The 27,932-nt window shown below is 45.1% G+C and overlaps 1 protein-coding gene across 2 annotated transcripts; it reads right to left on the bottom strand.

The window, feature by feature from the left end:
• Positions 1 to 27,932, bottom strand: GNL3L (G protein nucleolar 3 like). 2 transcript variants are annotated; one of them, XM_010599913.3, is made up of 16 exons: positions 27,801 to 27,932; positions 25,312 to 25,377; positions 19,794 to 19,834; positions 18,376 to 18,474; positions 17,517 to 17,633; positions 15,881 to 15,964; positions 15,576 to 15,711; positions 14,482 to 14,585; positions 12,565 to 12,709; positions 10,300 to 10,387; positions 9,575 to 9,749; positions 9,342 to 9,484; positions 8,936 to 9,072; positions 7,007 to 7,134; positions 2,133 to 2,352; positions 1 to 247 (listed from the first exon to the last, which is right to left on the bottom strand). In XM_010599913.3, the coding sequence occupies exons 2-16, from the start codon at positions 25,328 to 25,330 to the stop codon at positions 165 to 167; spliced, it is 1,719 nt and encodes a 572-aa protein (XP_010598215.1). In that variant the 5' UTR covers positions 25,331 to 25,377; positions 27,801 to 27,932; the 3' UTR covers positions 1 to 164. The 2 variants fall into 2 exon arrangements, with proteins under 2 accessions (XP_010598215.1, XP_023395133.1); XM_023539365.2 differs by lacking the exon at positions 17,517 to 17,633.

Here is a 27,932-nt window from a genome sequence, read left to right as displayed (position 1 = left end):
GCCTTTTGGGACTCTTTTTTACTGAAGATAATGGAGGGGACAGTGGGAGGCACGATGAGGTAGGGATTCTTTTAATATGCAGGTGCTTCAAGGAGAGGCAAACTATTTCGTTTCATCCATACTGCTCCATCCCACTGGAATTGGTGCTGGGGGTGGGGATGACATCAGTCACCAGCACTGTCATCAGCGTTGCCAGAGAGGTCAAGGGCAGACATCATGGAATCAGACAGCTTGCTGGCAATTTTATCTGCAGATGGAGAAATATAGGCAGTCACTTGGTAGCTGGCTTGCCAAGGGAAGACAGAGGACTGTCGGAGCTGTTACACATTTACCTTAGCCTGCAACAAGCCTTCAAACTCACTCACTTGCCCCCAACAATAAACAAAACAGCTGGTGGGCTGTTGGCAGCCACTGCTCAACCTCAGAGGTAGGCCCATTTGTCTATCTGTGAAATGATCATCCCCATCATGGCTTCTGTCTTGGGGTGTCAGACTCACTTGGCTCCAAGTATTTTTATCCCTTCCCTGGCTGTGCAGTGGATAAGAGCTCAGCTGCTAACCCAAAAGTCAGCAGTTCAAATCTACCAGCCACTCCTTGAAAACTCTATGGGGCAGTTCTACTCTGTCCGGTAGGGTTGCTATGAGTCGGGATCAACTCAACGGCAACAAGTTTAGTCTCAAAACAGCATTTGTATTTTTATACTGTGTTGAACTTACCACTCTGTCATTACACCCAAAACAAAACTCTCACAGCAAAAAGGTGGCACGATAGTGGGAGCTTTGAGCCTGAACCGCTCACCACCTTCTATCCTCCAGCCACACCTTATTCCTCAGGATTCTCCTCAGACATCCAGAAAGACTTCTCTGACCATGCCTACTCCACCACCATCCCTAGACTGGGTTAGGTTCCTTCACTGTGCTTGCTCTCGCAGGGACTGATTACCCCAATACAAGGTACACAAGGGCTTCCTTGTGTATACTTACTAATCTGTAGTACACAATTTCACCTGTTTTCGCCACACCAAAGATGTGGTGAAACCCACATGAAATTGTTCACTACAGACTAGTATGTAAACACAATTAAGCACGTGCATACCTAGCTTGCTGGTTAATCCACCCCTGCTGACGGTGTCTTCACACTGATCACTGTTATCAGTGTCTATTGTCTCTTTCCCATCCCCCAACAAGACTAAGAGTTCAAGGGCAATTCATTTCTGGACTCCCAGGACTCAGCGTGGAGTCAGGCCAAGAATAAATGTAGGGTTATGGAACACAGCCTACTCATGGGTTCAATCAACCCTAGGCTTATATTTTGGCTCTACATATTACTCTTTATCTCACCTTGTGTGTGTCACTTAATGTCTCTCAGCCTCAGTTTCCTCACTTATTACGTGAAGGTAAGACCTCTGCAACAAGTTACAATGAGGATGAGTATACCATTAAGACCTGAATGGGTCAACCACACAAAGGACCACCATTAAAATGAGAGAGGAAGTTTTTTTGTGTATTGATCTGGAAATAACCCTAAGATATATTGAGTGGAAAAATACTGGACAATACTGTGTGTTCAGTAGACTAGCATTTGTGTGGAAAAAGGGAACGAAGAATATATACATCATTTGCTTGTATATCTCAGAAAAGAGATACAAAAAACTAATCATTTGTCTCTGAGAGGCCTAGATGGCTCGGGGATAGTAGAAAGACATTTTACAGTATACTCTTTTGTACCTTTTGGATTTTGAATGCATTACCTAATGATTAAGTAAAAATTAGAGTCTATGAACTTCCCAGCACAGAAAACACCTGATAAATAAACAGTGGCTAACTGATGCATAGACTACTACAGTGGTTCTCAAAGTATGGTTCCCAGAAGCATCCCCTGAGGATCTGTTAGAAATACAAATTCTCAGGCCCCACAGCAGGCCTACTGAATCAGAAACCCTGGGTTGGGGCCCCAAAATTTGTGTTTTAAAAAAACCTCTAGCTGAACTTACAGAGATTCACTCAAAGGCCCCAGGGCTCAGCTTTCAAATGTCAAAAAGTTACTACTCATTAAGGTGCCATCAGTAAACCAGCCCAGGTGAGCCCCTTTTTGAGTCAGGGGTATTGAGGTGCCCCCACCTTGACACCCACCTGTACGTTTCTGCTTCTTCTTCTTATTCTTCAGGGCAGATGCTAGAGCCTGGCCTTGCTGTAGAGGGTCTGTCTCCATGATCCTCTGCAGCACTGGGCGACGGTCCACTGGGCAGACATCCACCATGCTGTAATTCTTGGGACAGTGGTTGATACTGCGTTTAGCCCACCCCACCTGACGCAGGTTTGGATTGGTACCATACCCAGTGAGACTGCCAATCTGGGGAGAGAGAAGACAACGGTGAGGCCTTGGCCCCCAGAGTACCTCCAAAGACTTCTGCAGAAGAGGTAGAGATAGGTTTGAGTATGGAGCCATGCAGAACTAAATTCCAATTCTGGCTCCACCGACAGATTAGCAGGTGCTTAGTTAACCTCTCAGTCTCGCTTTGCTCATCTGAGGGCGATAATGGGTAGCTTACATGGCTTTTACAAGCATAAAATGAAAAAGTAGAGTTTCTTATCAATAGCAATGATTCTTTGCTTAAGTGGCCTTTCAAGCACTTATTCAATTTAACAAATATTTTCTGACACCTATTTTGTGCCTAGCTCTGTGTGGGGCAATGCTAGGGACAGAAAAATGAGTCAAATTCAGTTCCGCCTTAAGGAAGTAACCAGGCTAAAAAGGAAACAACTATCCACAAAACAGAGTGTGGCAACTGCCCATTAGAAAGACAAAGGATTTGTGACCCATAGGTTGGCAAGAAAGGGGAGTGGGTTAACACATACTTCTGATGGGGACAGCATTCCTGACTGAACACTGGAAAAGTACAAAGCATACCTGGGCACCAAAAAGGGTTTCTGTTTGGCTGGAGCGGAAGGTATACATGGGTAGTAAAAGCTAACACGACAGTAATAGTAAACATTCTTGTGTTTTAAAAACAACTAATACAGACAGAAAGCTTACTATTGTGCCAGGTACCATTACTCTAAGTACTATATATATGTACTAATTCATTTAATCCTTGCAATGCTATGACCTTCTGAAGCAAGGACTATTATTATTCCCATTTTACAAACAAGGCACAGAGAGGGTGAGTAGCTTGCCTAAACTCACAAAGGTAGTAAGCAGTGGAGTAAATTGGAACCCAAGTGGTTTGGCTCCAGAGCTTATTATGTGTGACCACCCACTACACTATAGTGGAGAAAAGGCAAGATGGGGTGGGTCTCAGAAAGGGTACCACACTGCACAACTCTGGTGTTAAGGGGTGGCACCATTCACAATATAGTATACTTAAATGGTATCCCCTGGAATTGTGCAATGGGGTGGCGTTGCTGAGAACCCTGAACCTGAATCTGTAACGCAGTATAGAACGGGGAACTTCAGGTTCTTGAGGTTATGTTCTGGGGACTTGTGGGCTCAGTGAGAAATAGTATTTGGCGGGGGAACAGTCTTGAATACACAACTTTAGGCTGGTTTTCCTGCAAGCAACAGGAGAACCTCTGAAACTGTGTGAAGATGGAAATAATGTGATTCCTGTCACTGCTCTAGTTCAAGCTTCATCCTCTCTCATGTACTACAGGCTACAATTTCCTTCCTGGGTTCCTGCCTTCACCCTGGCCCCTTTCTTTCTAACCTGATTTTTACCCTAGCCACCAGAGTGATCCTTCTAATATACAAAGTGACTATGTCACTTCCCTGCGTAAGAAACTCTTCCAGATATTAAATAAATAAATAAATAAAGGACCAGCTCTTTAAGTAATCCTACAGAACAATCTTCAAAATAGACTAGGTGAAATAGACAAGGTACGAGAACGATGTGAATAGCATGCTACTCTTCAAATTAAAATAAGTATTTGTATTCGTATGTATATGTGCATGTGTGTTATGGACTGAATTGTGTCCCCCAAAAATACGTGTTGTAAACCCTAACCTCTATGCCTGTGGTTATAATCCCACTTCGAAATGGGCTGTCTTTGTTATGTTAATGAGACAAGATTAACGTGGGGTGTGTTTTCAGACAATCTCTTACAAGATATAAAAGGAGCAGGTTAAGGAAGCAGAGATGGGGGAAGACAGATGCCAAGCCACGTAGAGATCTCCAAGGAAGAAGAAAATGAGCTGAAGAGATAAGGGCCTTCCCCTAGAGCCAGCATCCTGAATTTGGATTCCTAGCCTCCTAAACAAATAAATAAGTTTGTTAAAGCAATCCACTTGTGGAATTTCTGTTACAGCAGTACCAGACGACCACAACAGTGTATGTGTATAAATACAGAATAACTCTGAAAGGACACTAAAAATCTGCTAACAGTGACTGTCTCCAAGAGGGAACAGGGTGACTTGGATACAGAAATAAGAGACTTATTTTTCAGGGTATGCCCTTTGCCCATAGTGACCCTGTGTTTGTCACAGTAGAACTGTGCTCCACAGGGTTTTCAATGGTTGATTTTTTGGAAGTAGATCATCTGGCCTTCCTTCTGAAGTGCCTCTGAATGGACTCCAAACTCCAACCTTTTGGTTACCAGCCGAACGCATTAATCATTTACATTATCCAGGAACTCATATTCCCCTCAAAAAAAAAAAAAAAAAAACCAAACCCACTGCCATTGAGTTGATTCCGACTCATAGCAACCCTACAGGACAGAGTAGAACTGCCCCATAGGGTTTCCAAGGAGCAACTGGTGGATTCGAACTGCCGACCTTTTGTTTAGCAGTCTAGTCCTTAACTGCTGAGCCACCAGGGCCCCATATACCCTTTAAAAAAAAAAACCCATTGCCATCGAGTCGATTCCGACTCATAGCGACCCTATAGGACAGAGGAGAACTGCCCCATAGAGTTTCCAAGGAGCGCCTGGCAGATTTGAATTGCTGACCTTTAGGTTAACAGCCATAGCACTTAACCACTATGCCACCAGTACCTTTTAAATTCTATACCATTACATGTAATACTTAGTCAAAAAATAAACAAAAAGAAAAAATGTAAATAAAGTCCATAAAGACAAATAAAGTTATGATACATGCTACAACATGGATGAACCTTCAAAACATTAAGCTGAATGAAATAAGTCAGATATAAAAGGACAGTTATATGATCCCATTTATATGAAATATTTAGAATAACCAAATGCATAGAGACAGGGGTTTGTTGGTGATTATTAGAGGAAATGGGAATTGTTGCTGAAAGGATGGGAGTTTCTGTTTGGGGTGATATAAAACTTTGGAATGGATAGTGGTGATGGTACTACAACATGGTGAGTATAGCTAGCGTCATACTGAATTCTACATTGAAAAATGGTTAAAATGGCAAACTTTTTGTTATATATATTTTGTCACAGTAAAATTAAAACAAATAAATAGATAAAATGGAAGAAAAATAAAAGCTCTCTGACCCAGAAAAAAAAAAAAAACCAACTTTCACTGTTTTCCTATTGTTGTTGTTAGTTGCCGTTGAGTCAATTCCAACTCATGGCAACCAGAGTGCAGACTCATGCAGAGTAGAACTGCTCCTTAGGATTTTCAAGGCTGTGACCTTTCAGAAGCAGATGAAGCACCTCTACGTGCGTTCAAGCCACCAACCTTTCAGCCAGTAGTCGAGCATTTAACCATTTGTGCCATCCAGGGACTCCTGTTTTCCTATTACCTATGGTTTAAGGTAAACTCAAGGCCTTCTGTGATCTGACTTTAGACTCTTCTTCCCCCGCCATGCTCACACCCTTTTGGGTCTTGGCATGAGCATTGGCTGAGGCCCCTGCCCACATACTTCTGCCCCCTTGCCCAGAGACTCAGCCTTCAAGATGTGGCTTAAGCAGCAAGTTGTCCACGAAGGCTTCCCTGGCCTGCAAGTATAGGTGGTGGTGGTGGTTGGCAGCTGCTGTTCAGTCAGCACCCGACTCATGGCGACCCTATGTACAACAGAACAATATGCTGCCCCATCCTGCATCAACCCCACAATTGGTTGTGGATTGAACCAAGTATAAATTTTTTAAAAAGCAGTTACCGCTGAGTCAATTCTGACACATGGCGACCCCATGTGTGTCACAGAGTAGAACTGTGCTCCACAGAGTTTTCAGTGGCCTGATTTTTTGGAAGTGAATCGCCTGGCATTTCTTCTGAAGCATCTCTGGGTGGACTCAAACCTCCAACTTTTCAGTTAGTAAGCAAATGTGTTAACCGTTTGCACCACCCAGATGCCCCAAGTATAGGTTAGGGGCCCTTACAGCCATACTTTCCCAACCTCCACCCTACCCTCATTCTGTGTGTTTCCCATCATAATGCAGATGTCTGTGCCTAAAACCCACTAAAATGTGAACTCCAGATGGGGGACCTGGCAGAAAAGGCTGAAAAAAAACCTTCAGGAGTCATATGATGCCATGCAGGTCTTGAATATCAGGTGTATCAATTTGCTCTTGTAGGTGCTGGGGAGCTATGAAAGCAGCTTAAGTAGGGCAGATGACATGGTCAGGTCAGGCCATTAGAAACCATGGGGCATATGCATATGTCCAGGCGAGAGAGGGTTTGCAACTTAGAAGAGGGTTATGGGAATGGGAGGGATAAAAAAAAAGCTGATAGCTTCTCAAGAGATTTAGGAGGGAGAAGCCATGGAACTTGGTGATGGATCCTGGATACTAGTTAGGGTGAAGGAGGAGTCAGGGATGCCCAGGTTTGCAACCTGGACAGCTGGGTGGCTAGATGGTAATAATACCTGTTTTCTGAGCTGGAGTCAGAGCTGGGAAAGGTGCTTAACAGAGCATGCCTCTTTCTTGGACCTGTCATTGCTTGACAAAGAATGTCCCAAGGAGCCCACAGGAAGTGAGTGAAAAACCCACATCTCACCACCATCATAGGCAGACCTTGTGGGAGCCAGGCAAAAGGGAATTACCGCTTCCCACAGTCCTGGGTAGAGGAGAGGGTTGCCATGAAGAAAGGAGACAGGTACCTTACACACGGTGGTTTTATTTTCAACAGCATCTGCTATTTTCATCATCGAAGAATGGAGCCACTTGATCTCCACTTCGAGCGGGTCCGTGTCACCCAGCAGTTCATCAGATTCTCCAGTGGTCAAGCCTTTTAACACAACCAACACCACTGTCAGGGCCCTAGCTCCTACCTGCTGCCAGCCCCCTGGTCAGGCTTCAGTGGAATGGACATACGGACACTGCCCAGAGGACTAAGAAGGAGGGTTTTTTTGTTCCTATGGAGACCACATGACACAAAAGATTAAAAGCATGGGTTTTGCTTAGGGCAAACCAGGGTTCGCATTCCACTTGCCTCTGAGCCTAGGGTTCTTCATCTGGAAAATGTGAATGCCACAGCCCTATCACACAGGGCTACCATGAGACTCACGGCAAAGGATACTTACAAAGTACTGGACTGACATGGTACTCTCTCAATGGCAGCCAGTGGGATTCCCTCCTCAGAACTGGAACTCACTCCTCTTCCCTCTGGCCGCTTGCCGGGAGCTGTCCTCCACAGCAATCCACAGATGTGCTCTTGCCCTACACGCATACTACCCTCATGCCTGCTTCTACAACTCTGCCCACTATCCCCTTCCCTGGGCCTTCTAATCTTGCCCTTAAAGAACCAGCATTAGGGCCAGCTCCTCTAAGAACCCCTGACCACTAACCTCTCCCCAACTTCTTAGACCTCAATCTTTTGCCAAAGTGCATTCTCCATGATGGAGTCACTCTTGCCCTCACATCTAGCCAGGGTCAAGCATCATCATAATCCCTCCCAAAGGCCCATTTGATAGAAGAGGAAATAAAAATTCAGAAAGAGGGCTAACTTGCCCAAAGCCAAATTGGGAATAAACTATGAAGCAGGCAAGTCGTCTTGTCCTCGATAAGCCCCTGAGAAGGAAAACTACTGGCCCTCGAAAGAAACAGAAAAACTAGAAGCCAGGCCAGCCAGGGCTTTTTCGACTACCCTAAGAAGGTCCACAGATGGCCCAGAGAGCACTGAGCACTTTTCTTCAATAGGTTAAAGAAGGAACCAAGAGCTACAGGCCAGGGCTACAGAGGGTAGTGTCTGGCAAAAGTTTCTGAAAAGAACATACTTCCTATATGAGTTTCTGGAAGTCACACCTCTGTACCCCAGCAAATAATCACCTTAATAACAGCTCACATTTACTGAGCATTTATTATATGTCAGGTGTGTTTCACATTTTAAATGAATCTTTGCAATCTTATCAGGTTCCATCTTTGTTTTACAGATGACATCACTGAGACATGGACAAGTTAACAGATGACATCACTCAGACATGGAGAAATTAAGTAACTTGTTCAGGATCACACAGCTAATAAGAAACAAAGATTGGATTTGAAGGCAGGCAGTCTATACTTTCAACCACTTAGCTACTCTGAACTTGAAAAACAACAGGGCAGGAGAACTGGTTTGAATGCACCTCTGCCAGCCACTATGTGCCTTCAAGCAAATATCACCTTTCTGTTACTCAGATTCTTCATCGGCCAATGGGGAATGAGAATGAAAATCCAAGAACGGATATACAATGCCTGTGGAAAAGCCTAAGGCAACATGAGAGAAAAGTTTTTTGAGGGAAGTGTCTCAGTCCATTCGATGTCCCAAGAAATGGGGAATGGAGCCTCCTATTTCCTGAACACCTCACTGTGTACCAGATACTTTGCTGATTTCTTTCATTATATACCAAAGCTCAAAGCCATCCCTCATGATCCAGATTAGAATTCTCCGCCTTGCAAGAGAAGTTTAGAGCTGATTAAACAACTTTCCCATTGCCAGAGTAGGGCAAGGGAAGGGGGGTGGTCAAATGTGAGATTTGCTGTCAGGCCTGTGAAGCTCCACTAGAGCAAGACAAAGTGCTGGGTAAGTTACTCCAACCATCCCCACTTACATTCCATGGTGTCTTCATTAGCCTGTTCAGTGTCCTCAATGTCAAAGATCTCTGTCATCTCCTTAACAATCTCAGCACTGAGATGGGTAGGCAAAGTGTGGATGGGTGGTGGTAAAGTATAGAAGCTGATCTTCCCACTGCATTGGGAGGTAGTGGAAAAAAAATTGATGGTGATGTCATTAAGAAAGTAAATGAACACTCAGACAGAGGATAAGTTCCCAAGCCAGAAAGGGTGAGGGACAATGAGGAAACCCAGAAAGTGGCCTCTGAAACACAAGCAGTTGAGCTGCTAGATAATCACTGGGCATAAACACCCAATCAGGGCATGACCTGCTGCTTTGGTTTCCCCTGCCCTGGGACCTAGGAAGTCAGCCTATTCCTTACCTTACCCAGCCCCCCTCCTTACCTCACCCAGTCAGACAGGATAGCTTTGGCTGCGTCTTCCTGACTGTATATGCCTCCCTTCTTCTTCTTTCCCAAACGGTGGGCCACTGCAGTCAGAAAGTGCTCGGTGGTCTGGAACTCAGAGATACCATAATAGCTGGAAATCTGGTTAAGGGACAAAATAGAGAAGTCATGAGGAAGAACGAAGGAGTGCCCCTGGAGTGGGGCAGGGCACTAGCAAGGGGTCCTGCATACCTCTTCCAGGTTGCAGTGTTGCAGGATGGTCTCCACGGGGGTCACAGGGTCTGTTAGCTTCTGTACATGGATGCAGTTGCGCAGGATGGTGCCCACCTCCGAATTGGGTCCTGGGACAATGCCTGGGGCATCCAGCAGCCTGATGAACTTGTCCAGGTAGACCTCCTGCATGAACCTGGGATGGAGGAGAGAAGACAAAAGAGGAAGCAGGACAATTCATGAGCCCAGATGTATCTAGCATCCTGAAGGCCCCAGTCTCAGGTTGGACCTAAGTTGGGGCAGGTAGCGAATACGGATAAAGAGTGAGGTAAGGGTGTCTTACAGATGGAGGGGGAAAGATAAAGATCTGGGGACTCTGAAGCCCTACAGACCTCAGACTGATTCAAATCTAGCAACACTGAGGACTGAGCTGCAAGACCCTGGACAATCTTATGACTCTCCAAGCCTCAAATGCTTCATCTAAGACATAGAGCTACTTATTAGTAGCCCAATCTTTCATGGGTTGTTAGCAGGATTTAAGGAGTTAATGGGGGAGGAACTCAGCTGGGTGTATGGCCCACACCTAGGGTGTGCCAGGTAAATGAGGGCTGTTACCAAGTCCCCATGCCTGCCGGAAGATGAGAGCTAAGTCCAAGCTGAGGAAAGGGACAGGGGCTGAAGGCACAGGAGTCAGGCGGAAGGTAAGGTCAAGGAATTGTAGAGGGGGGAAGCAAGCAGGTGCTTACTTGGTGACTCCAGGAACAGCTCCCACACTGCACGCACGGCTGCGCTTTAGGCTATTAATCAGACTGCTCTTCCCAACATTGGGGAGACCTACAAAGCAGCAGCAGGTAGCTCAGGACAGGAAAGGCCCTCAGGACCATTCAGATAAGAGGCCCAGGCAGAGGAAGTGACCAGGCCACTGGGGAGCCAGTGACAGAAGTCTAGCCTTCTGCCTTCCCACCCCAACGCCTGGCCAAGTCCCTAGATGGCCTCTCTACACTTCTCCTCCATTTGTGAGCATGTTGGGTAGACATGTCCCTTTTTAGATGTGACACCCATCCCCTATCCATGACCAGCCTAAAGGTGCTCAACGGCAAAGTCTCTGTGATGTGGTCCAACAGAGGGCAGACATCAGGAAGTGCCTGTGGAACAGAAAACCTTCTGTACTGGTGCGCAATTTGTCTGGGGGTTGTGGGGTGGGTGCACACACCTCCAGATGCTGGTCTTTCTGTGTAGGTGTCTGCCTGTGATGTTTTTCTGTTTGTCTGAGTATCTGTGAGAACCTCTGGGCCTGTAACGTCTGTGTTTTCTCCATTACTGGGTCTCTCATTCTCACTGTACTAGAATTTATATCCGTGTACCACTCTCTCATGTGTCTCTGTGTACCCCGTGTATATCACTCTCTCAGCCACTTTCATTCTAAATATCACTTTTTTCCTTTTTCATCTTTCTCTCCCACTCAGTCTTTTTCTCTACCATATCCAACTCTGTGCGTATCTGTACCTAAGCACCTCTTTCTCTGCTGATTTGTCACATTGTCTCTCATTCTGACCATTGTCCTTTCTCTTTGTGAGTCCCCCACCCCACCAATTCTGCCTCTTCATGTTGACTCCTCTTAATCTCTGTACATTTTCCTTCACTCTATGGGCTTATCTCTCTGTATGTCTCTCCATGTGTTTCACTGTGCCTTTTTCTCTCTCGCTAACCCTCCAAATACCTGTTTCTTTATATTTACATGCCTGTATATTTGCCTCTGTGACTCTGGGTATGTGATTGTGTCTGAGCGCTGTAGTGTATTTGGGCACGTGTCCTGCTGTACCCAGTCTCTCTGTAACTATATTTGCTTTGGGAAGGAGAGTTGGGATAGGTGTGTGGGGGAAGGGCTTGGTTTGCACACATTGTGCCTCTGGTTCTGTCTACATCTGTCTCCAGGTGTCCCTCTTCTGGGTCTATACATGTCTCTGTATGTGTGTATCTGTATGTGCTTACAGATCAGTATGTATGTGTTCCTCTGTGCCTATATCTTTGTTCCTGTCTGTGGGAAACCCAGGTGGCACAGTGGTTAAGAGCTACAGCTGTTAACCAAAAGGCTGGCAGTTCGAATCCACCAGGTGATCCTTGGAAACCCTATGGGGCAGTTCCACACTGTCCTATAGGGTCGCTATGCATTGGAATCGGCTTGACAGCAATGGGTTTTTGTTGTTGTTTTTTTTTTTTTTTTGGTTTCTATATGTCTCTCTCTCTCTGAATCTATCTCTGTGGGTATGTCTCTCTCTGGTTCTTGGGGCATGCGTGTCTGCCTCTCTACATACATGGGGTGTCTCAAAGTCCTTCCTACATGTCTCTGTGCATATGTTTGTGTCTCTGTCCTTTTTAGTGTTTCTTTCTAATCATATCTCCCTCTCTCTACATGCCTGTCATTTAAATGTGTTTCCTTTTTTCCACTGCCCAACAATCCCACCATTTGGCTTCCTAATTCTTTTTGTCTTCTTCTGTGTCTATCCAGGCATATCAGCATCTAGCTCTCCCTTGTCTTTCTCTCTTAGCTTCATTTCTCCCCCTGATGATCTGTCTCTGCCTCTCTCAATTTCCCTCCTCCTGTCCCCCTGTTCTGGTTTCTAGACAGGCCCACCTCTGCTTTGTCTTGCACAGGGCCGGGTCCTGTGCAAAAAAAGCCCCTTTTTCCTTCTCTAGGCCTCAGTGTTCTCATCTATAAAAGGGAGATGCTCACCCCTCCCTCCCACAGCTCTGGTAAGATAAAATGGTGCCAACTCCAAGCCCAGGACCATGCATTTAGTCCATGCTACTAACCATCAATAAAAAAAACATGACGGTAATTATTAGTATTCTTTCCCACTCATACCAACCCAAATTACAAATCACAAAACCCTTCCTGAACCAGATGCCTATTCCCCAAAAGGAAATACAAAGTTCCTAGGATTCTTTTCCCCAATTAAGTCCCTGTGTGAGGTAGGAGCCTGGGCCCCATGTCCACCCCCAGGCCTTACCCACAACCCCCACACGGATGTGGGTGCGCACTTCACCAAGGCGACAATAGTTCCCCAGAACCCTCATGAGGTTTTCGGCTCCAAAACAGGCCTTGCTTTTCAGCAGTGACTCAGAGGCCTGCTCCACTGGCACACTGCAACGGTTCTGGAAAATGAGGGGTATTACAGAAGAGGTATCAGGTGGGAGGTGTGGTCTGAGCCCAGATTTCCAAGTCCCTCCTGTACTCAGGAATTTTCAGACATTCCCTGTGGTCATCAAGATCCTCAGCCTAAAATGGAAAGCTTCTCAAAACAGGTCCTGAATAGCCTACAATTTCTCTGCTCCCCTTGGAGACCTACGAGGCCTGTTTTGCGACTGTTAACGTCTTGAGTCTTCTGTGTCTCTTGCCTCCCTTAAAAAAAAATGGGACCCTGGCCTCTAGACAGGCCAGGTTTGAGTTCTAGCTCTGCCTCTCATAGGACTATGCCCAATAAATCCTATTTCCCTTCTCTGGGCCTCAATACCCTCATCTGTACAATGGGATGTCCACCCGCCCTGCCTTTAGAGGGATGAGATGGTGCCTGGCCCACAGCCTACCTTCCCTTGATTCCTCGCACAGGACAAGGCCATTACAGCCTGAATGTCTTTATTCCTGAGGCCACTTCCTTGCCCAGAATGCCCTTTCTCCTCTTCCTCTTCCCTCACTTACTCACCACAGTATTGTTTCTAATATCGCAGAATTGGAATTAACCTAAATATTCATCAATTAAGAAACATGTTAAAAAGTTGTATCCTTAAAACAGAATGCAAATGAAATACAGCTGTTAGAATAGGATACTTATAACACTTTTGGCATCAAAGACAAAAAATTATAAAGAGGTTTCATGTTTTACCCAGATTAGCAAAGATTAAAATGTTTAAGGATACCAAGTGTTATCAAGAGTGTAGGGAAATAGGCCATCTCACACATTCATCCACCCCACTGCTGGGAGGATAAACTGGTAAAGGCATTATGGAGGACAATTTGTATCTAATAAAATGTAAAATGCATAAAGCTAGCCATTCCATCTCTCAGTAACTAACCTACACAAATAATTGCCCATGTGCCAAGGGGACATATGCAAGTGTTTTTGTTGAGGCTCTGGTTATAACAATGAAATACTAGAAACTAATTTTATGCAGAATCAAAAAGTTGGATCTCTAAGAATAAAAAAGCAGGTGGTAGAACAACACTTATAACACCCTCAAACAGTATTTTCCATGGATATACATAAAAAGCACAGAAAAAAATTCTAGAAGGATATGTACCAAAATGACAATAGTGCTTACTGCTGGGTACAGATAGATAAAGAAGACTGGAATTAGGGGTACTGGTGAAAGGGTATTTAAGTTTTACCTATAATTGATTTTATTTTTCTCTACCCTTATTTTTTAATAAATTTTAGCGAAAAAAAAATTTTTTATTTAATAAATTAAGTTTTACACACAGTGCACCCAGTTTCTCTCCCCAGAAGCAACCAGTTTCTGTAATACTTTAACACTGTACGATGAAAACGCATTTCTGTATTAATGATACAATTAGCAAGTAGTGTGATTTGTTTTTAAGAGAAAAAAGAATGGACATACATATGTAAAAAAGATAACCTCTAGGGGTTTGGTTTAAGTCACGAGTGACTTTTCCTCTATCCTACTCACCTGTATTTTCCAAATTTTCTAGACAGTATGCACTACCCTTACAACTGAAAACGATATGTTTCCTAAAAAGGGTTAATAAAGAAGGAATGAAATGAAACTCATATTAAAAAGTCACCTAGTAGAGCTAAAAGCTCAAAGTTAAATTACCAAAGGGCTGGAGAGCCTGGTCTAAGTCACAAACTCCCCAATCCTGGCCCCAGGCTATCCTGAAAGAGGCTGAATGCTCCTGTACACAGGCTTACCAGGTTTTTTATCTGACGCTGGGTACTGGCCTTGAAAGCCACAGTTGGCAGCTCATTCCGAAGGTAATCCAGCCACTTCTCCACAACCTCCTTGGGGACCAGGTCTGGGGAAAATAGGAACAGATGGGGCTGGTAAGGATGACATCACCTTGATGGCTCACTCCAAAGAAGCTTCCACCCATAACCAAGGTTAGGCACACCTTCTACCAATACCACAGATATTTCTCCTGGCCCTTTCGGCCCTTCTCCAGTCTCCAGGCTGGAGTTAGAAAGGACAGTTTGATCCACGGGATCAGCTGGCCCTCCCGAACGGGCCTCTGTTCCCTTTGGGAGAATGGGTAAACTAGCTGTTTGGTGTCAGGTGCCCTCCTTCCAAGCCAGTGTGCTCAGGATTTCGAAGGCCTACCAAAGATTGCCTTTCCCATCCCCTCTCAATGTCAAGAATAACTCTGACAAGAATAGTTATCATTTGTGAGATACTGACCATGCACCAAGCACTTGATCATTAATTATCAAAACAACCCTGTAAGGTTGGAACAATCACTACCTATTTTATAGCTAGAGAAACTGAAGCTCTCAAAGGTGACATGATTTGCCCAAGATGTTAGAGAAAACAGGTAGCACGGCTGGGAAGAAACCCAGACCTGAGGAACTCTTGAGCCCATGTGATCTCCTTGTCCCTTTGCCTTACAGGCTGCAGGGTTAGTCATACCCCTTGCTGCCCCCACCTCCACCCTGCTCCCAAACACCAGTCTTTGGGCTTCAACTTGGGAGAGAGGAGATTTCAGAGTTGTCCAGTCACAGATAAGGCTCAAAATGGCAGAACAGGGGACTTGAAGGCAGACAGGCTTGGACTCCACTCCAAACTTCTGTTAGTGTGTGCGTGCGTGTGCGTGTGCGTGCGTGCATGTGTCTCTTTAGAGAAGTGACTTCACCTTTCAGATTCCCGGCTTTGAAAACCAGAACAAGAATTCCTACCTTGCATGACTGTTAAGAATACCACTGAGTTGCTGGTCTTAGTATCTGGTCCCAAGCCACTCTTTTAAGAAAGTTCAGACTCTTCCCTGCCTTACCCAATCCTGCCCAACACCCACCAATTTTGTTCAAGACCAAGACTAGCTTCTTGCTGCCTTTTGCCTGCAGGACAGCCTCCTCCATTTGGAAGCAGCGGCAGCCCAATGGGTCTCTGGCATCCAGGACTTCCAGAATCACATCAGAGTATTCCACCACCTACAGCACAGAGAACAGGGGAGATGGAAGCAGGGAGAGGATTGAGTAGCAGTCATGCAGGCCCATGAAAGTAAAGGTCCCCATCTCAGTCAGGAAAAACAGAAATGGAGAGAAGATGCAACTGGATTGGTGGCATCCTTAAAGGAGCTTAAGAAATGGGTCTCCATACCTTATGGAACTCTTTATAATAAGCCTTCCTTGTGGCTTCATCATCCAGCTGAGGAAACGTATTTAATTCCTGTAAAACTTCCTCCTAAAGGAGAAAATGAAAGTAGTCCAGGGGACAAAACAGGGAGAGCCATGGCTTCAGAAATCGTGGGAAGCAGGGGAAGCCATGTGAGTCTCAGCCAACCCAAAAGTAGCTTTGACTAATCAACAAAGCTGGGAACTGGAAGAATGGAAGACCCACACATGGTGCATTTGCGTGCCTAAGTGGATGTGTGTGCTCGAGCAGAGAACAGCTACCAGAAGCCTGTGTGTATGCATGAATGTGTAAGTGTGGTGCAATGAATTACTTAATATGGCCCTTCTAGCCACAGTCTTTGTGACTCACACACAACGATGTGAATGGGATTATGCAAATAAGTAAGGTATACGGAACCTGTGATGGCTGGAGTTGTGTGTCAACTTGGCTAGGTGATGACTCCCAATACTGTGTGGTTGTCCCCCATTTTATATGCTGTGGATCCTGACCTCTACATGTTGTCGAGGCAGGATTGGTATAGGGTGTGTCTTGGATTGACGCCATGCAGGAAGGTGTAACTCAAGTCCCACTCTTACTAAAGTTACACCCTTCCCTGGGGTGTGGGCCTGTATCTAAGATATATGTGTGTGTTCTGATGAGGCTCTCTCTCTCTGCATCTGGATCCTGTGTCTGGTTCTTGATCAACTGATCTCCAGTTCTTGGAACTCAGGCCAGAGGCCTGCTGTCTGACCTGCAGATTCTGGGATTTGCCTGCCTTCACAGCCCCTTGGGCCGGCGGTCTGTCGTGTGACCTGATTCGCCAGCTTCTGCAGCCTTGTGAGCCAGCAGCCTGTGGTATGAACTGTCTGTTTGGGTTCATCAGCCCCTGCAGCCACGTGGGCCAGGAGAAGCCTATGCCTGACCCACAAATTTGGGACCTGCCAGCCTCCACAACAGCATAAGCCATTTCCTTTATACGGTCTGTGAGTTCTGTGAGACATTGCAGCAAGTTAGGGAACCTAAAGACTGGAGGGAGAGTACTGAGGGGAGGGGAGTAGTTGATGTTGGAGATGATGGAGTGGTACAGCAGCTTTGCAAAGTTGGACATTTGGGACATCTTTAACCTATGCCTCATAGGAACCTATGTGCTGACCCTTATAAAAGAAACTATTCGTTTAATAAGGGAGGAATGTGAGAGGGAGGTGTGAAAAAAACAATCTATAGGGGACAGGGAAACAGGGAGGTAAAATGTATACTATGTCAAAAAAGGGAGTATGATTTGGAAAGTGAGTATTCTGTATGTGAGATAAGAATATATGACAAAGAGATAACGAGAAGCCCTAGATGGAAGATGACATTCCCCTCACATATGCCCCCTTCTCAGTCTCTCAATTCTTCCCTCATACTCACACCATATCTCCCCCCACCCCTCCACCCTTTATCTTCCTCTCATCCTTCCTCCCTCTGTCCCTAACACTGTCTTCCATTCTCTCTGCACTGATTCCCCCACATCCCCTCCAACAATTTCACATTCTCTCTTTTCTTTTCACTGAAAAATGGCAAGAGTTCCTCTGAGCAAACCCAGGCTGGGCCTACCCAGGGATAAAGGCTTCTCTCATACCTTGCGCTCAAACTCCCCCTGGCGTCTTAGGACATCCTGACAGTAGCTCTCGATGGTCCTGCGCCTGTGTCTTTCTTGCTCCCGGGCAGCCTGCTGCTTCTCTCTCATCTCCTCCACCTAACAAGTGAACATACATTGGGACCAAGAGTAACAGGGAAGGGGTGACACAGAAGAAAAAAATGCGACATGGCAGAGGTGGGAGGAACAGGGATACAGGGAGAGAGAGCATATGACAGCAGGATTGAGAGAAAGAGGATTTGAGAGATAGAAACAATAACAGAGAGATGAAAGAAGAGAAAAAGTGGCAGAGAAAAATAAAAAGATGTGTGTGAGACTGTGAGAGAATACATTCTAGGCAGAGGAAATCACTTAAGACCAGTGGTGGAAAGAGAACAAGGACATAGGATACTCCATCATTTTAAGGACCAAGAAAAGGAAAGAGCAGCAAAAGAGACTGAAAAAAACTGGTCAAAGAGGAAGAACATACCCAGGAGAGTGAGATGACAGGAAAGTCAAAGTAAGAATGTTTCAAGGAAAGCATGATCTCGTATTGAGAGAATCTGGGTAAGATGTGAGAGGAAAACTATTCATGGGTATGATGTCAGGGAATACACTGATGATGCTGGCAAGAGCAGTTTCAGTGCAGCAGTGGGAGCATAAGCCAGACAGCAATGGACGTGGAGGTGAGAAGTAGGCGAACAGACACCAAATCAAGTATAAAGGTGACTTTCCTCTCTTCCTCCTTGCACAACCAGCCTCAACAACCCTAACAACCCTGGCCTTTTCCCTTCTAGTCAACACTTCTCCAGAGCTGGCATTCAAGCCAGGTCCTCTCTCTCCCCCAAGGTAAAGGGCTTACCCTCTTGTGCTTTAATTCAGCCTCCCGGTTGGCGTGAACATTGGAGTGAACAAACTGGGATATTGTGCAGGCTGTTTTCTTCCCATTCTGCTTTGCAGGCTACTCACCGCACAAGAGAAAAAAAAAAAGTAGAGCTAATGAATCCATGGAAACCACTCCCAACCCCTCAGAGGTTAAAGCTGCTCAGAGAAGTGTGACTGTAGGGAAAAACAGAAAGGAGAGGAATCGGCAAAAACAAGGGCTCTGTTCCCTGAGATGCGTCCATCTGGCTGGGGAGAGACCTTCCATCTCCTAGCCAGGCAGGGACTGACTGAAGAACTTCACAACAGTGGGGCAGGGAGGAGAGGGAGGCAGCTGGGAAGGTTTCCCAAGTAAAGGCTGAGGGAAAAGCTTTCTAGCCAAGTTGTTCTCAAAGTGTGGTCCTTAGGCCAGCAGCAGCAGCAACACCTGGAAACTTGTTAGAAATACAAGCTCTCAGATACCACAACAGATCCCCTGAATCAGAAACTCAGGGGTGGAACTCTAAACTCTGTGTTTTAACCAGCCCTCCAGGTAATCCTGGAGGGCTAGTTAAGTTTGGAAACCCTGGTGACGTAGTGGTTAAGAGCTACATCTGCTTACTAAAAGATCAGTAGTTTGAATCCACTAGGTGCTCCTTGGAAACTATGGGCCAGTTCTACTCTGTCCTATATGAGTTGGAATTGACTCGACAGCATGGGTTTGGTTTTGGTTTTAGTTAAAGTTTGAGAACTACCATTCTAGTCCAATTCTTACTTGCCCACACCTTTCCCAGTAAGAACAGGAGATCCAGGAGTTGGGGCCAAAGCTCATGTTTTGGCCTCCCTCCTTTCCATGAGAAATAGGGACTTGGGAATCAGGCAGATTCAAGTCCCAGCTGTGTTATTTAGAACCTAGACATTTTCTCCCTCTGAGGCTCAGTTTCTTCATCTAAAATATGTTGTTGTTAGCTGCCGTCAAGTGGATTCTGACTCATGGTGACCCAAGGTGTGCAGAGCAGAACTGTGCTCTATAGGGTTTCCAAGGCTGTGACCTTTCAGAACCAAATCGCCAGGCCTGTCTTCCTAGGCACCTCTGGGTGGGTTCAAACTGCCAACTTTCAGCTAGTAGTCTAGTGCTTAACATTTGCTTCACTCAGGAAATCCAGTCTAAAAGATGGGATAATAATAATCCCTACTGATGTAAAACAAGCAAAAAGCAACATGTGGCTCATGGTAGGAAATAAATAAATGGTGCTGTAGCCACTCAGACCAGAGAGAAAGTCAGATCCTCTGATTCCAATGCAGTGCTCTGTCTAGTCATCCAACTTCTACTTGTTTTTGTAGGCCTCTCCCAGGGCAGGCAATCTATTACTGACCTTACCCCCAACAATGGGCACACCTTACCTGAGGTCAACTTACCTTTGTACAGCCTCTGGAACCTTTACCTGGCTTTTTATTTTCTACAAAAAAGGAGAAAAACAAGCCATCACCAACCTACCCAATATCTGATGACAACTTAATCAAGACTACACTAGAAGTCTAAAGAAGCCTCAGACCCTGTGTCTGTCTAGGCCCAGTACAAGACAGTGTTGCAGATGGCAATGAGAGCGTCCAGGGAGGCACTGGATACAATATTTGGAGCATTATTTCAATGTAAACTCAAATTCTTAAGGAAATTATGTAAAGGGAGCTACATGAATGTGCACTTCTGACTCCTCTCTCTCCCCAACTTCCTGCTGGGGCAACTCAACAATTTTGGTACCAGACTGAGGTATGGAAGCTGGCAGCATGGGAAAAAAATCTGAGGAATCCCATCCAGCTAAGTAGAGGAAGACGCCCTCAGCACATGGGGCCAGAACTACCCCTTCCTGCTGACCCTGTTCATATTACTGCCTCCAAAGGGACTTGCCCCACTCAGCTAAACTACTGCCTCCCTTGGCTACAAGGAGGAGAGAGCTGCAATTCTGCCAATCATGCCTTAAGAAAGCCCAAGGACTCAAGAGGCCTTTCCCCCTTCAATGAGAAGTCCTATCTGTCATCCCCTTCACAGTTGACCTCTTGGGGAAGAACTGCTTTCCTTAATTCTCACCACCTACAAGGGGGCTAAAGGAATTCTTGTGGAGGGGGTCCAAAAACAAGGTCCACTATCACTTCAGGTGGTTCCCACTGAAGCAGAGCTAATGTAGGAAAAAAAGAATTTAAAAACTACTGCAAACTCTTAAGCAGATTCAAGAAGATACTTCAAAGGAACCTCATGAGGAAAAAAAATTACTCCCGAAACTTGACATTCAATAAATAAAAATTCAATAGATGTAGTGAAAAACACTAGCAAATTAATAAACTAGAAGATCAAGAGAGGAACTCACTTAAAACCAAACAAAAACCCAAAGAATTGAAAATCTAGAATAAAAAGTAGAGAATGGACCCAGGAGAGCTAATATCTAAATAACAGGAGTTCCTGGAAAAGGTATAGAGAAGCAATGGTTTTTTAAGTAATAGATGAAAGTTTCTTAAATTGAAGATAGGCTGAGGCTTCAGATTAGAAAGGTTCATGAAGCATAAAGATTAACAACAAAAAAAGACATACCCTGGGCATACCCTGATGAAATTTCTGAACTACAAGGATAAATGGAAAAAACTTACGAACTTCCAAACAAAAGGAGTTACCAACAAAGGAGAGAGAACCAGACAGCCTTCTCAAATCTAAACACTTAAGACAGAAGAATAACCAATACTAAGTTCTGAGAAAAGGGACTGTGTTCCAAGCTAAAATTCCTGTAAGTGACCAATAGATCACTCTTATGGAAGGTAAAAGAAAGGCATTTTCAGATTACCACCTGTGCTCCCTTTCTGGTAAAACTATTCAAGGAAGTATACCCGCAAAAATGAAATTAAATCAGGATAAAGATCTCAAGCTTAGGGAAAAAATATTGATGAGCAGGAAATCTATGAATACTTATCATCAAATCTAAAAAAAATGCTGATAATGTGGCTAAGTAGTGTAATACATATTAAGAAAGAATTCCCAGAATTCAGAAACCATATCATAAGGAAATTGCTCAGAACTAAAATGCCAAATTATTTAAACAAAATCCAAGAATCAAGCAATGGGGTTGGTTGGAAAAGCAAAAGCATGAAAGCATGCTAAAGGTCTCACTTCGGGAAGTAAGAAAAAATACTTGCTGTTTAACTTTGGTAAAGCGATAGAGAAATATAGTCTTAAATATGTTTGATAGAAATATAAATGCAACTACCAACATAACTTTAATTACTGGGGAAGGATTTTTTTTAAGTGTCACTTTAGCAAAAAATAAGTCAGAGGAAACAAAATAAACAATAAATATGAAATAAAACCCAAATAAGATAGTAGAAATTAGACTAAACATATGTTCCCATAATAGAAGTGAATGGGTCGAATTTCCCTTAAAAGAACGGGCCCCAAGTCTTCCCTCTTTTTCCAGTATCAATGTTACCATGACAGGTCTGGTCATTGTACTCAACACCTTCCATCTGCCTAACATCCCTGGAAACTGAAGGCCTGCCCTGGATACAGCCACGCAATGAAAGAAAACACATCACTTAGGGAAAAAGCATCTGTTTCAGAAGAAGAGAAAGGGAAAGGGGACAAGGGAAGAGGGGAGGGTCCAGTCATCATTCACAGCACTGCAGCACACAGGGGCCTCTCTGCTAACCTGTTTTACAACAGCTTCAGAGAAAAAACAGCTATCATTTTGTAGTAGCCAGCCACGCCTAGGTTCTTATTCTGGCCTAATAACCACCTGGCTATATGAATGTGAAGAATTTTTTAAATCTCTCTGAGCCTCAATGTCTGCGTTCACCAACAGCATCCAGGCCTAAAATCACCAACTCTTTAACGTCAACACTCAAAGGCAGATTTCTCCATCAATCCAACATCTCTCACACCCTCACCCCCATATGTCCCTGTACATCCATCCTTGCACTGACTCTACACCCACATCCTTCCTCTGCCCCTGCAACACACTTCCCACTGTCCCCTCTGATAACTCCCACTTGGATGATGAGCACTCTAATTCTTCAACCTCGCCTTTGGACAATTATCCAAGCTCCTGCCTTAATTGAGGGTTGGCTCTCCCCTAAGGACACTGTAGACCTCTCAAAGGGTAGCTGTTATTTTCTCTAGCACAGGAATATCTTGGGGCTAGTAGGTAGGGGAGATAGTCTCCAGACACCATGGCTAAACTTAGACCATTTCTCCCTCGTTATAAAAGGAAAAATAGAGGGAAAAAAACCCTGCTCTTTCTGAGGCTCCCACCATGCTGCTATGCCTCCATCATCTATGACTTTTCCTCATTTAACCAAATGATTCACCTGAAGTCATTGTTTTACTTTCCACCCAACTGCTGTCATCATCAACCTGGCTAACTCTGGTGATCACTGGACAGCCCTTCCAACACCCTTGTTTCCCATTTCCTCACGTCCAGGGATCTGTATCTCAGCCGCCCACCCACCCACTCCTGCGGTTCCACCTATGGTCATCACCTATAACCACCTGGACCTCCAAAAGCAGTCTTAGACACCTCTCTCTCCTATTTTCAAGTTAATTTGATCAACCTCCTAGAGACTTCCAATATTTGGTTCCTTGTTCAACAGCCACCCCCTCCTTCCCTCCCTATCCAGCTTATACTCTACAATCTATCATTACAATCACATTCTTGCACATGGCCACAACTCCCTTGCCCTCCATTTCCCTACTAGGGTAACGTTACCAGTTTCCCAACCAGTAAATGCTTCCACAGCAGGGGTGCCAAGAATTGATTATATATGGGTGGTACCAATTACTAATGGTCATGAGCTTTTTAAGCGGTACAACTTCCTTCCCCCTTTAATAATCACTCAAAAATGTACAATTAAAATTATTTGTAGGGCTCCCTCTGTAACCTTCTCAGAGACTTAATCATTATAATTGCCAGTATTGCCCAGGAATCAGAGGCATGGGTAGCTGCAGCACACGGCCCCTCCCTTTGATCTTCTCAGGAATCATCCCAGTTAGTCTGATCATTAATTTATTTGCAATTTACCAGATAGTCTTTGTTTTATGTGCACGTGTCAAGTTTTTTAATTTAATTTGCTCTTCATTTTCACCATTTTCCCCACTAAGGTAGATGTGTATGATTAATTGTTCTTTATTTTTAATAGGTAATACATTCACATGATTCAAAAATCAGAACTATAATAAGGTATATTTTGAGAGGTCTCACTCCCACAATTCTCCCTATCCATCACATTTCCCTCACAAGAAAGTTCTTTATTAGTTTATCATACATCTTTCTCTAGGCTGTAAGCATCACGGTGGGAGAAGGAAATTGAGTCTGCACTACTAACTGCAACATTCTAGTACCTTCCTGGCACACAGTAAGTACTAAATAGTTATGCCAGGTCATGCTGGGCCCTTGGGACACAAAGATGAATCCGATATGGGTAAGAAGTTAACAGTGCAGTGGAGGAAATAGACCCAGATTATACCAGGTCAACAAGCCCCAGTTCCTGCGGGTGCCCAGATGAGTGGAAACCAAGGGGGAGGTTAACAGGGATTCCCAGAGGAAGTGGTGTGTAAGTTGAAATCTGAAAAATAAGCAAGAGTTATCCAGTTGAAGAATGAGGGAGAGGGGAGGGAAAGAGATCTGAACACAGAAAGAACAGAATATATCCACATTGTCTGTTTTATGGTTAAGAAAAATCCAAAGCTCAAGAAAGGTCAGACAGAACATAGAACTACCATCTGACCCTGTAATCCCCCTCCTAGGTATATACCCAGAGGACATGAAAGTAGGAATGCAAACAGAAACCTATACACCAATATTCATTGCAGCACTTTTCACAATAGCCAAAAGGAGTAAACAATTGAAATTTCCATCAACAGATGAATGGGTAAACAAAAGGTGGTATACACATACAATGGAATACCACTCAGCCATAAACAGAAATAAAGTCCTGATGCCTGCCAAAAGGTGGATCAACCTTGAAAACATCATGCTGAAATAAGTCAGTCACAAAAGGACCTCAATTATATGAAATAAGTAAAATATACAGAAACCAAAAGATTAATGATTACCAGGGGTGGGAGGGAGGGGAAAGTGGGAGTTTGGGCTTAGGGGGCATTGAGTTTCTGTTAATGGTGGTAGAATAATTAGAAAAAGGATAGCAAAAATGGTTGTACAACTTGCATAATCAATGTCACTGAATTATACATGTAGAAATTGTTTAACTGGGGTATATTTTGCTGTGTATATTTCCATCACGATTAAAAGAGAGAGAAAAGGCAGTAATTTGATAGCAGACAGTGTATGCGTCCTCCGAGGGGCTAAATTCCGAAGACAAAAGAGACTGCATTTTTTAAAGCCAATACTTATAAAGTACTTATTATGTGGCTGGCACTGTTATAAGTATTTTACCTATTTTAATTCACTAAATCCTCACAACAAGGCTGAAGTAGATGCTATTATCACCCTCCATTTTGTAGGTAAGGAAACGGAAGTTAAGTAGCTTGCCCAAGGCCACACAGCAAGTAAATAGGAAAGCTGGGGTTTAAACCTAGTCTGGCTCCAGAGTCCATTCTCTTAACTACTGGAGTGTACACTTCTTTACAAGTACAATTTATAAAGAAAAATGTTTGGGCACGTTAGGGTTACAGGCAATATGATATGGTATTTACACTGCTATTCACATCGGACCGAGTCACTTAACCTTGCTGACCCTCAGTTTCTTCACCTGTAAAATAGAAACGGGGAATAAGGGTAACATTACTTTATAAGGAAGTCAGGAAGACATTAATGATACCATAGGTAAAAGACCCAGACTGACTGATCCCGTACACACAGGGCAATTAAAAACAGTTGCTGGGAAACAAATATTCATTAAAGCTCAGGATTGTGAGGGGGTGGTAAAGGAAACTCACTGTGCCTAAGTTTCATCATGATGATCAACTTAAAGGCTGGTAGGTTCGAATCTGCTGGCTTCCTTCCTGTGAGAACAGGGGAAGAACAAATTTGAAGACAGCTGAGAATCACAATGCCACAAGGCTTTGTGCATTCTGAGACCCCTAGAGGCAAAATAAAATGTTAAAGAACATGATAATGAATCCCTTAACAATTATGGAAACTGGGAGAAAGGGCTACACTGGAGCCAGGAAGGCCTTATCACAATACCCAACAGGAGGGGTAGGTCTGAGCCTCTTCCGGGATGGAGTTAGTACCTCAATGCATTGGACGGGGTCCTTGGTCCTTAATCCTCCACACTGTAGTGTTATATCCCAGGTAAGGAAGGAACTAGCACTAAGCTTCTCTACACTGAGGGGAGGGAAGTATTTTTTTTCATAAAGGTGATAATAGTGCCTCCAAAGGATCCCTGGGTGGCCAAAAGGTCGGTGATTCAAATCCACTCAGAGGTGCCTCGGAAAACAGGCCTAGAGATCTGCTTCCAAAAGGTCACAACCTTGAAAACCCTATGGAGCAGTTCTACTCTGCATACATGGGGTCGCCATGAGTCAGAATCGACTTGATGGCAACAACCTAAGGGTTGGTGGTTTGCACACACCCAACAATACCACGGAAAGAAGGCCTAGCAATCTGCTTCTACAAAGATTACAAATAAGAAAACCCTATGGAGCAGTTCCACTCTGCAACACATGGACTCGACTACAAAGAGTTTGGGTTTTTTCGCTTTGTTTTGTTTTTTAGTGTCTCTACTACCCTGGGAGGGGAGGAAAGCCAGATCCCAACGGTCTACCCTGGGTGAGTGGGGGCCTCGAAACAGGGCTTATCTGTGTGTCTATGTGGATTCAGGTCAGTGCAAAATCTTGTGGGGAGTGGATCTGTGCCTGCATTTGTGATGGGGCCATCCGTCACTCTACTGGGAACCAGCACAGTGGCTCTACGTATCTCTGCATGGGAGAGGGCAGGTTTGTGCATCTCTAAATTGTGGCGAGCAGGAGTCCTGGGTCTCTTTACCCTGGAGAGGGCTGTGGGGAGAAATTAATACACCTGTCTCCACTATGAGGTGACATTAGTGTCACTAACAAAGGGCGGAACTGCGCGTGCAGCTCTGCATGAGTGAGGCCTACAACTTGCCTGCAGTGAGTGGGCTATTAAGACCCTTCCATGGGAGGTGGGCTGGGGAGGATCTGTATCTTATGGGTTGAAGCCAGCAGCTCTAACGGTGAAGGGAGGTGGGCCTTTGGTTTTCTGTATAGGTAGGGAACACTGCAACTATAAAGTACATGGATCTGCTCTTACACTTGGGGGGGAAGGGGTGTTTGTGTCTACCCTGGGTGGAGAGAAACAGATATGAGCTCCTCTACCTTGGTTAAGAGGGAGTCCCTGCACATGCACAGTGAGGTGATCAGCGATGTCACTCTCTCTCAACTCCACAGGGAGGGAGAAGCTGCACCTCTCTGTTTGAGTGGGGTCTTTCCCTTCTAACATTTGGCGATTCTAAATCCTTGAGGATTTAGAGGGGGTGGAGGGCAATCTGTGTCCATCTCAAAAGGTGAGAAACGAATCTGAGACCCTCTACCCTGGAGGCCTCCTGAGGGGCACACCTAGCTGTCTCTTCCTGGGTTGAGGTCTGTTCCTGCTTGCTGCGGGGAGAGGGACATTTTGGGGGTCGGGCCTTTATAAATTCAGTAAACCAGCACCCTTTTACAGGGGTAGGGGTTCAGTCTGATTCGCCACAGTGGGGGCCCACTCTAGCCTAGGAGGGAGGCAGAATCTGCATGGCTTTCCATGGGCTAAAGCCTGTGTCCCCAATCACTTTGGGGAGACATGAACAATGGTAACTGCAGGAGTGGGGGTGGGTCTCCATCAACCAGTAACACTGGGGTGAGGCAGGAGGTCCCTGCTTCTCTAGGCAAAGGCAAGGAGGTTCCTACCCTCTTTCAGTACTACACTGGGAGTGGGGGTGCGAGGGGTGGGTAATCGAGGAGAGCGAGCAGCTTTCTGGGGGTGGGAGGAATACAACAAAGCCTCTGCCCGTGAGAAGGGTACCTCCAGGCGGATCAGTGTGTCTTTATGCCAGGTCTCGCTGCTCGGCCTTATGAGGGCTGACGCCTGTCTATACCGGGAGTGCAGAAGAGAGCCTAACTATCCTGACGGGAGGAGGACGACCCACGGGGTCTGTGACCCTACAGCGTGTCTCTCTCGGCCTCTACACCTTTGTAGATGGGATAGGGCCATGCCCCTTGAACCGGGGTGAGTGCAGTAGGACCCGTCTTTACAGGCGGAGCAATACTTGACCCTCATCCGGGACCTTCTACCCTAGAGAGGCGGCCGGTCTTTACCCCTATTTTAGGCGGTAAGGGCGTTTACAGTTTCACCTCAAAGAGACGATCCTTACCACGCAGCCCGGCCAGATGAGCGGTCACCAGGAGAAAAGACAATAGTCTCTTACCTACAGTTCCGGCGGGGATCTGAGTGGAAAGGCTAGCACGAGAACAGGGTTAGCCGAGAAAATGCACTCTCAGACCTTGGCTCCAACTTCCGGATCCCAGCCTCGCTTTGCGCCGCTGCCGGCTGTGCGTCT

The sequence above is a fragment of the Loxodonta africana genome, chromosome X (genome assembly GCF_030014295.1).
Source record: "Loxodonta africana isolate mLoxAfr1 chromosome X, mLoxAfr1.hap2, whole genome shotgun sequence".
In the NCBI taxonomy this organism is placed as follows: Eukaryota; Metazoa; Chordata; class Mammalia; order Proboscidea; family Elephantidae; genus Loxodonta; species Loxodonta africana.
The sequence above is the reverse complement of the archived record's forward strand: the minus strand, read 5'-3'. Positions and strand labels throughout refer to the sequence as shown.

Bases quoted from the DNA above. Each gene is read 5' to 3' on its own strand.
- GNL3L (XM_010599913.3), bottom strand. The intron at 15,965-17,516 runs GTATGAGAGAAG...TTTCTCCTTTAG, and splicing joins AGGGGGAGTTTGAGCGCAAG to GAGGAAGTTTTACAGGAATT. The intron at 9,073-9,341 runs GTAAGGAGGGGG...CTCCCAATGCAG, and splicing joins ATCCTGTCTGACTGGGTGAG to TGGGAAGATCAGCTTCTATA.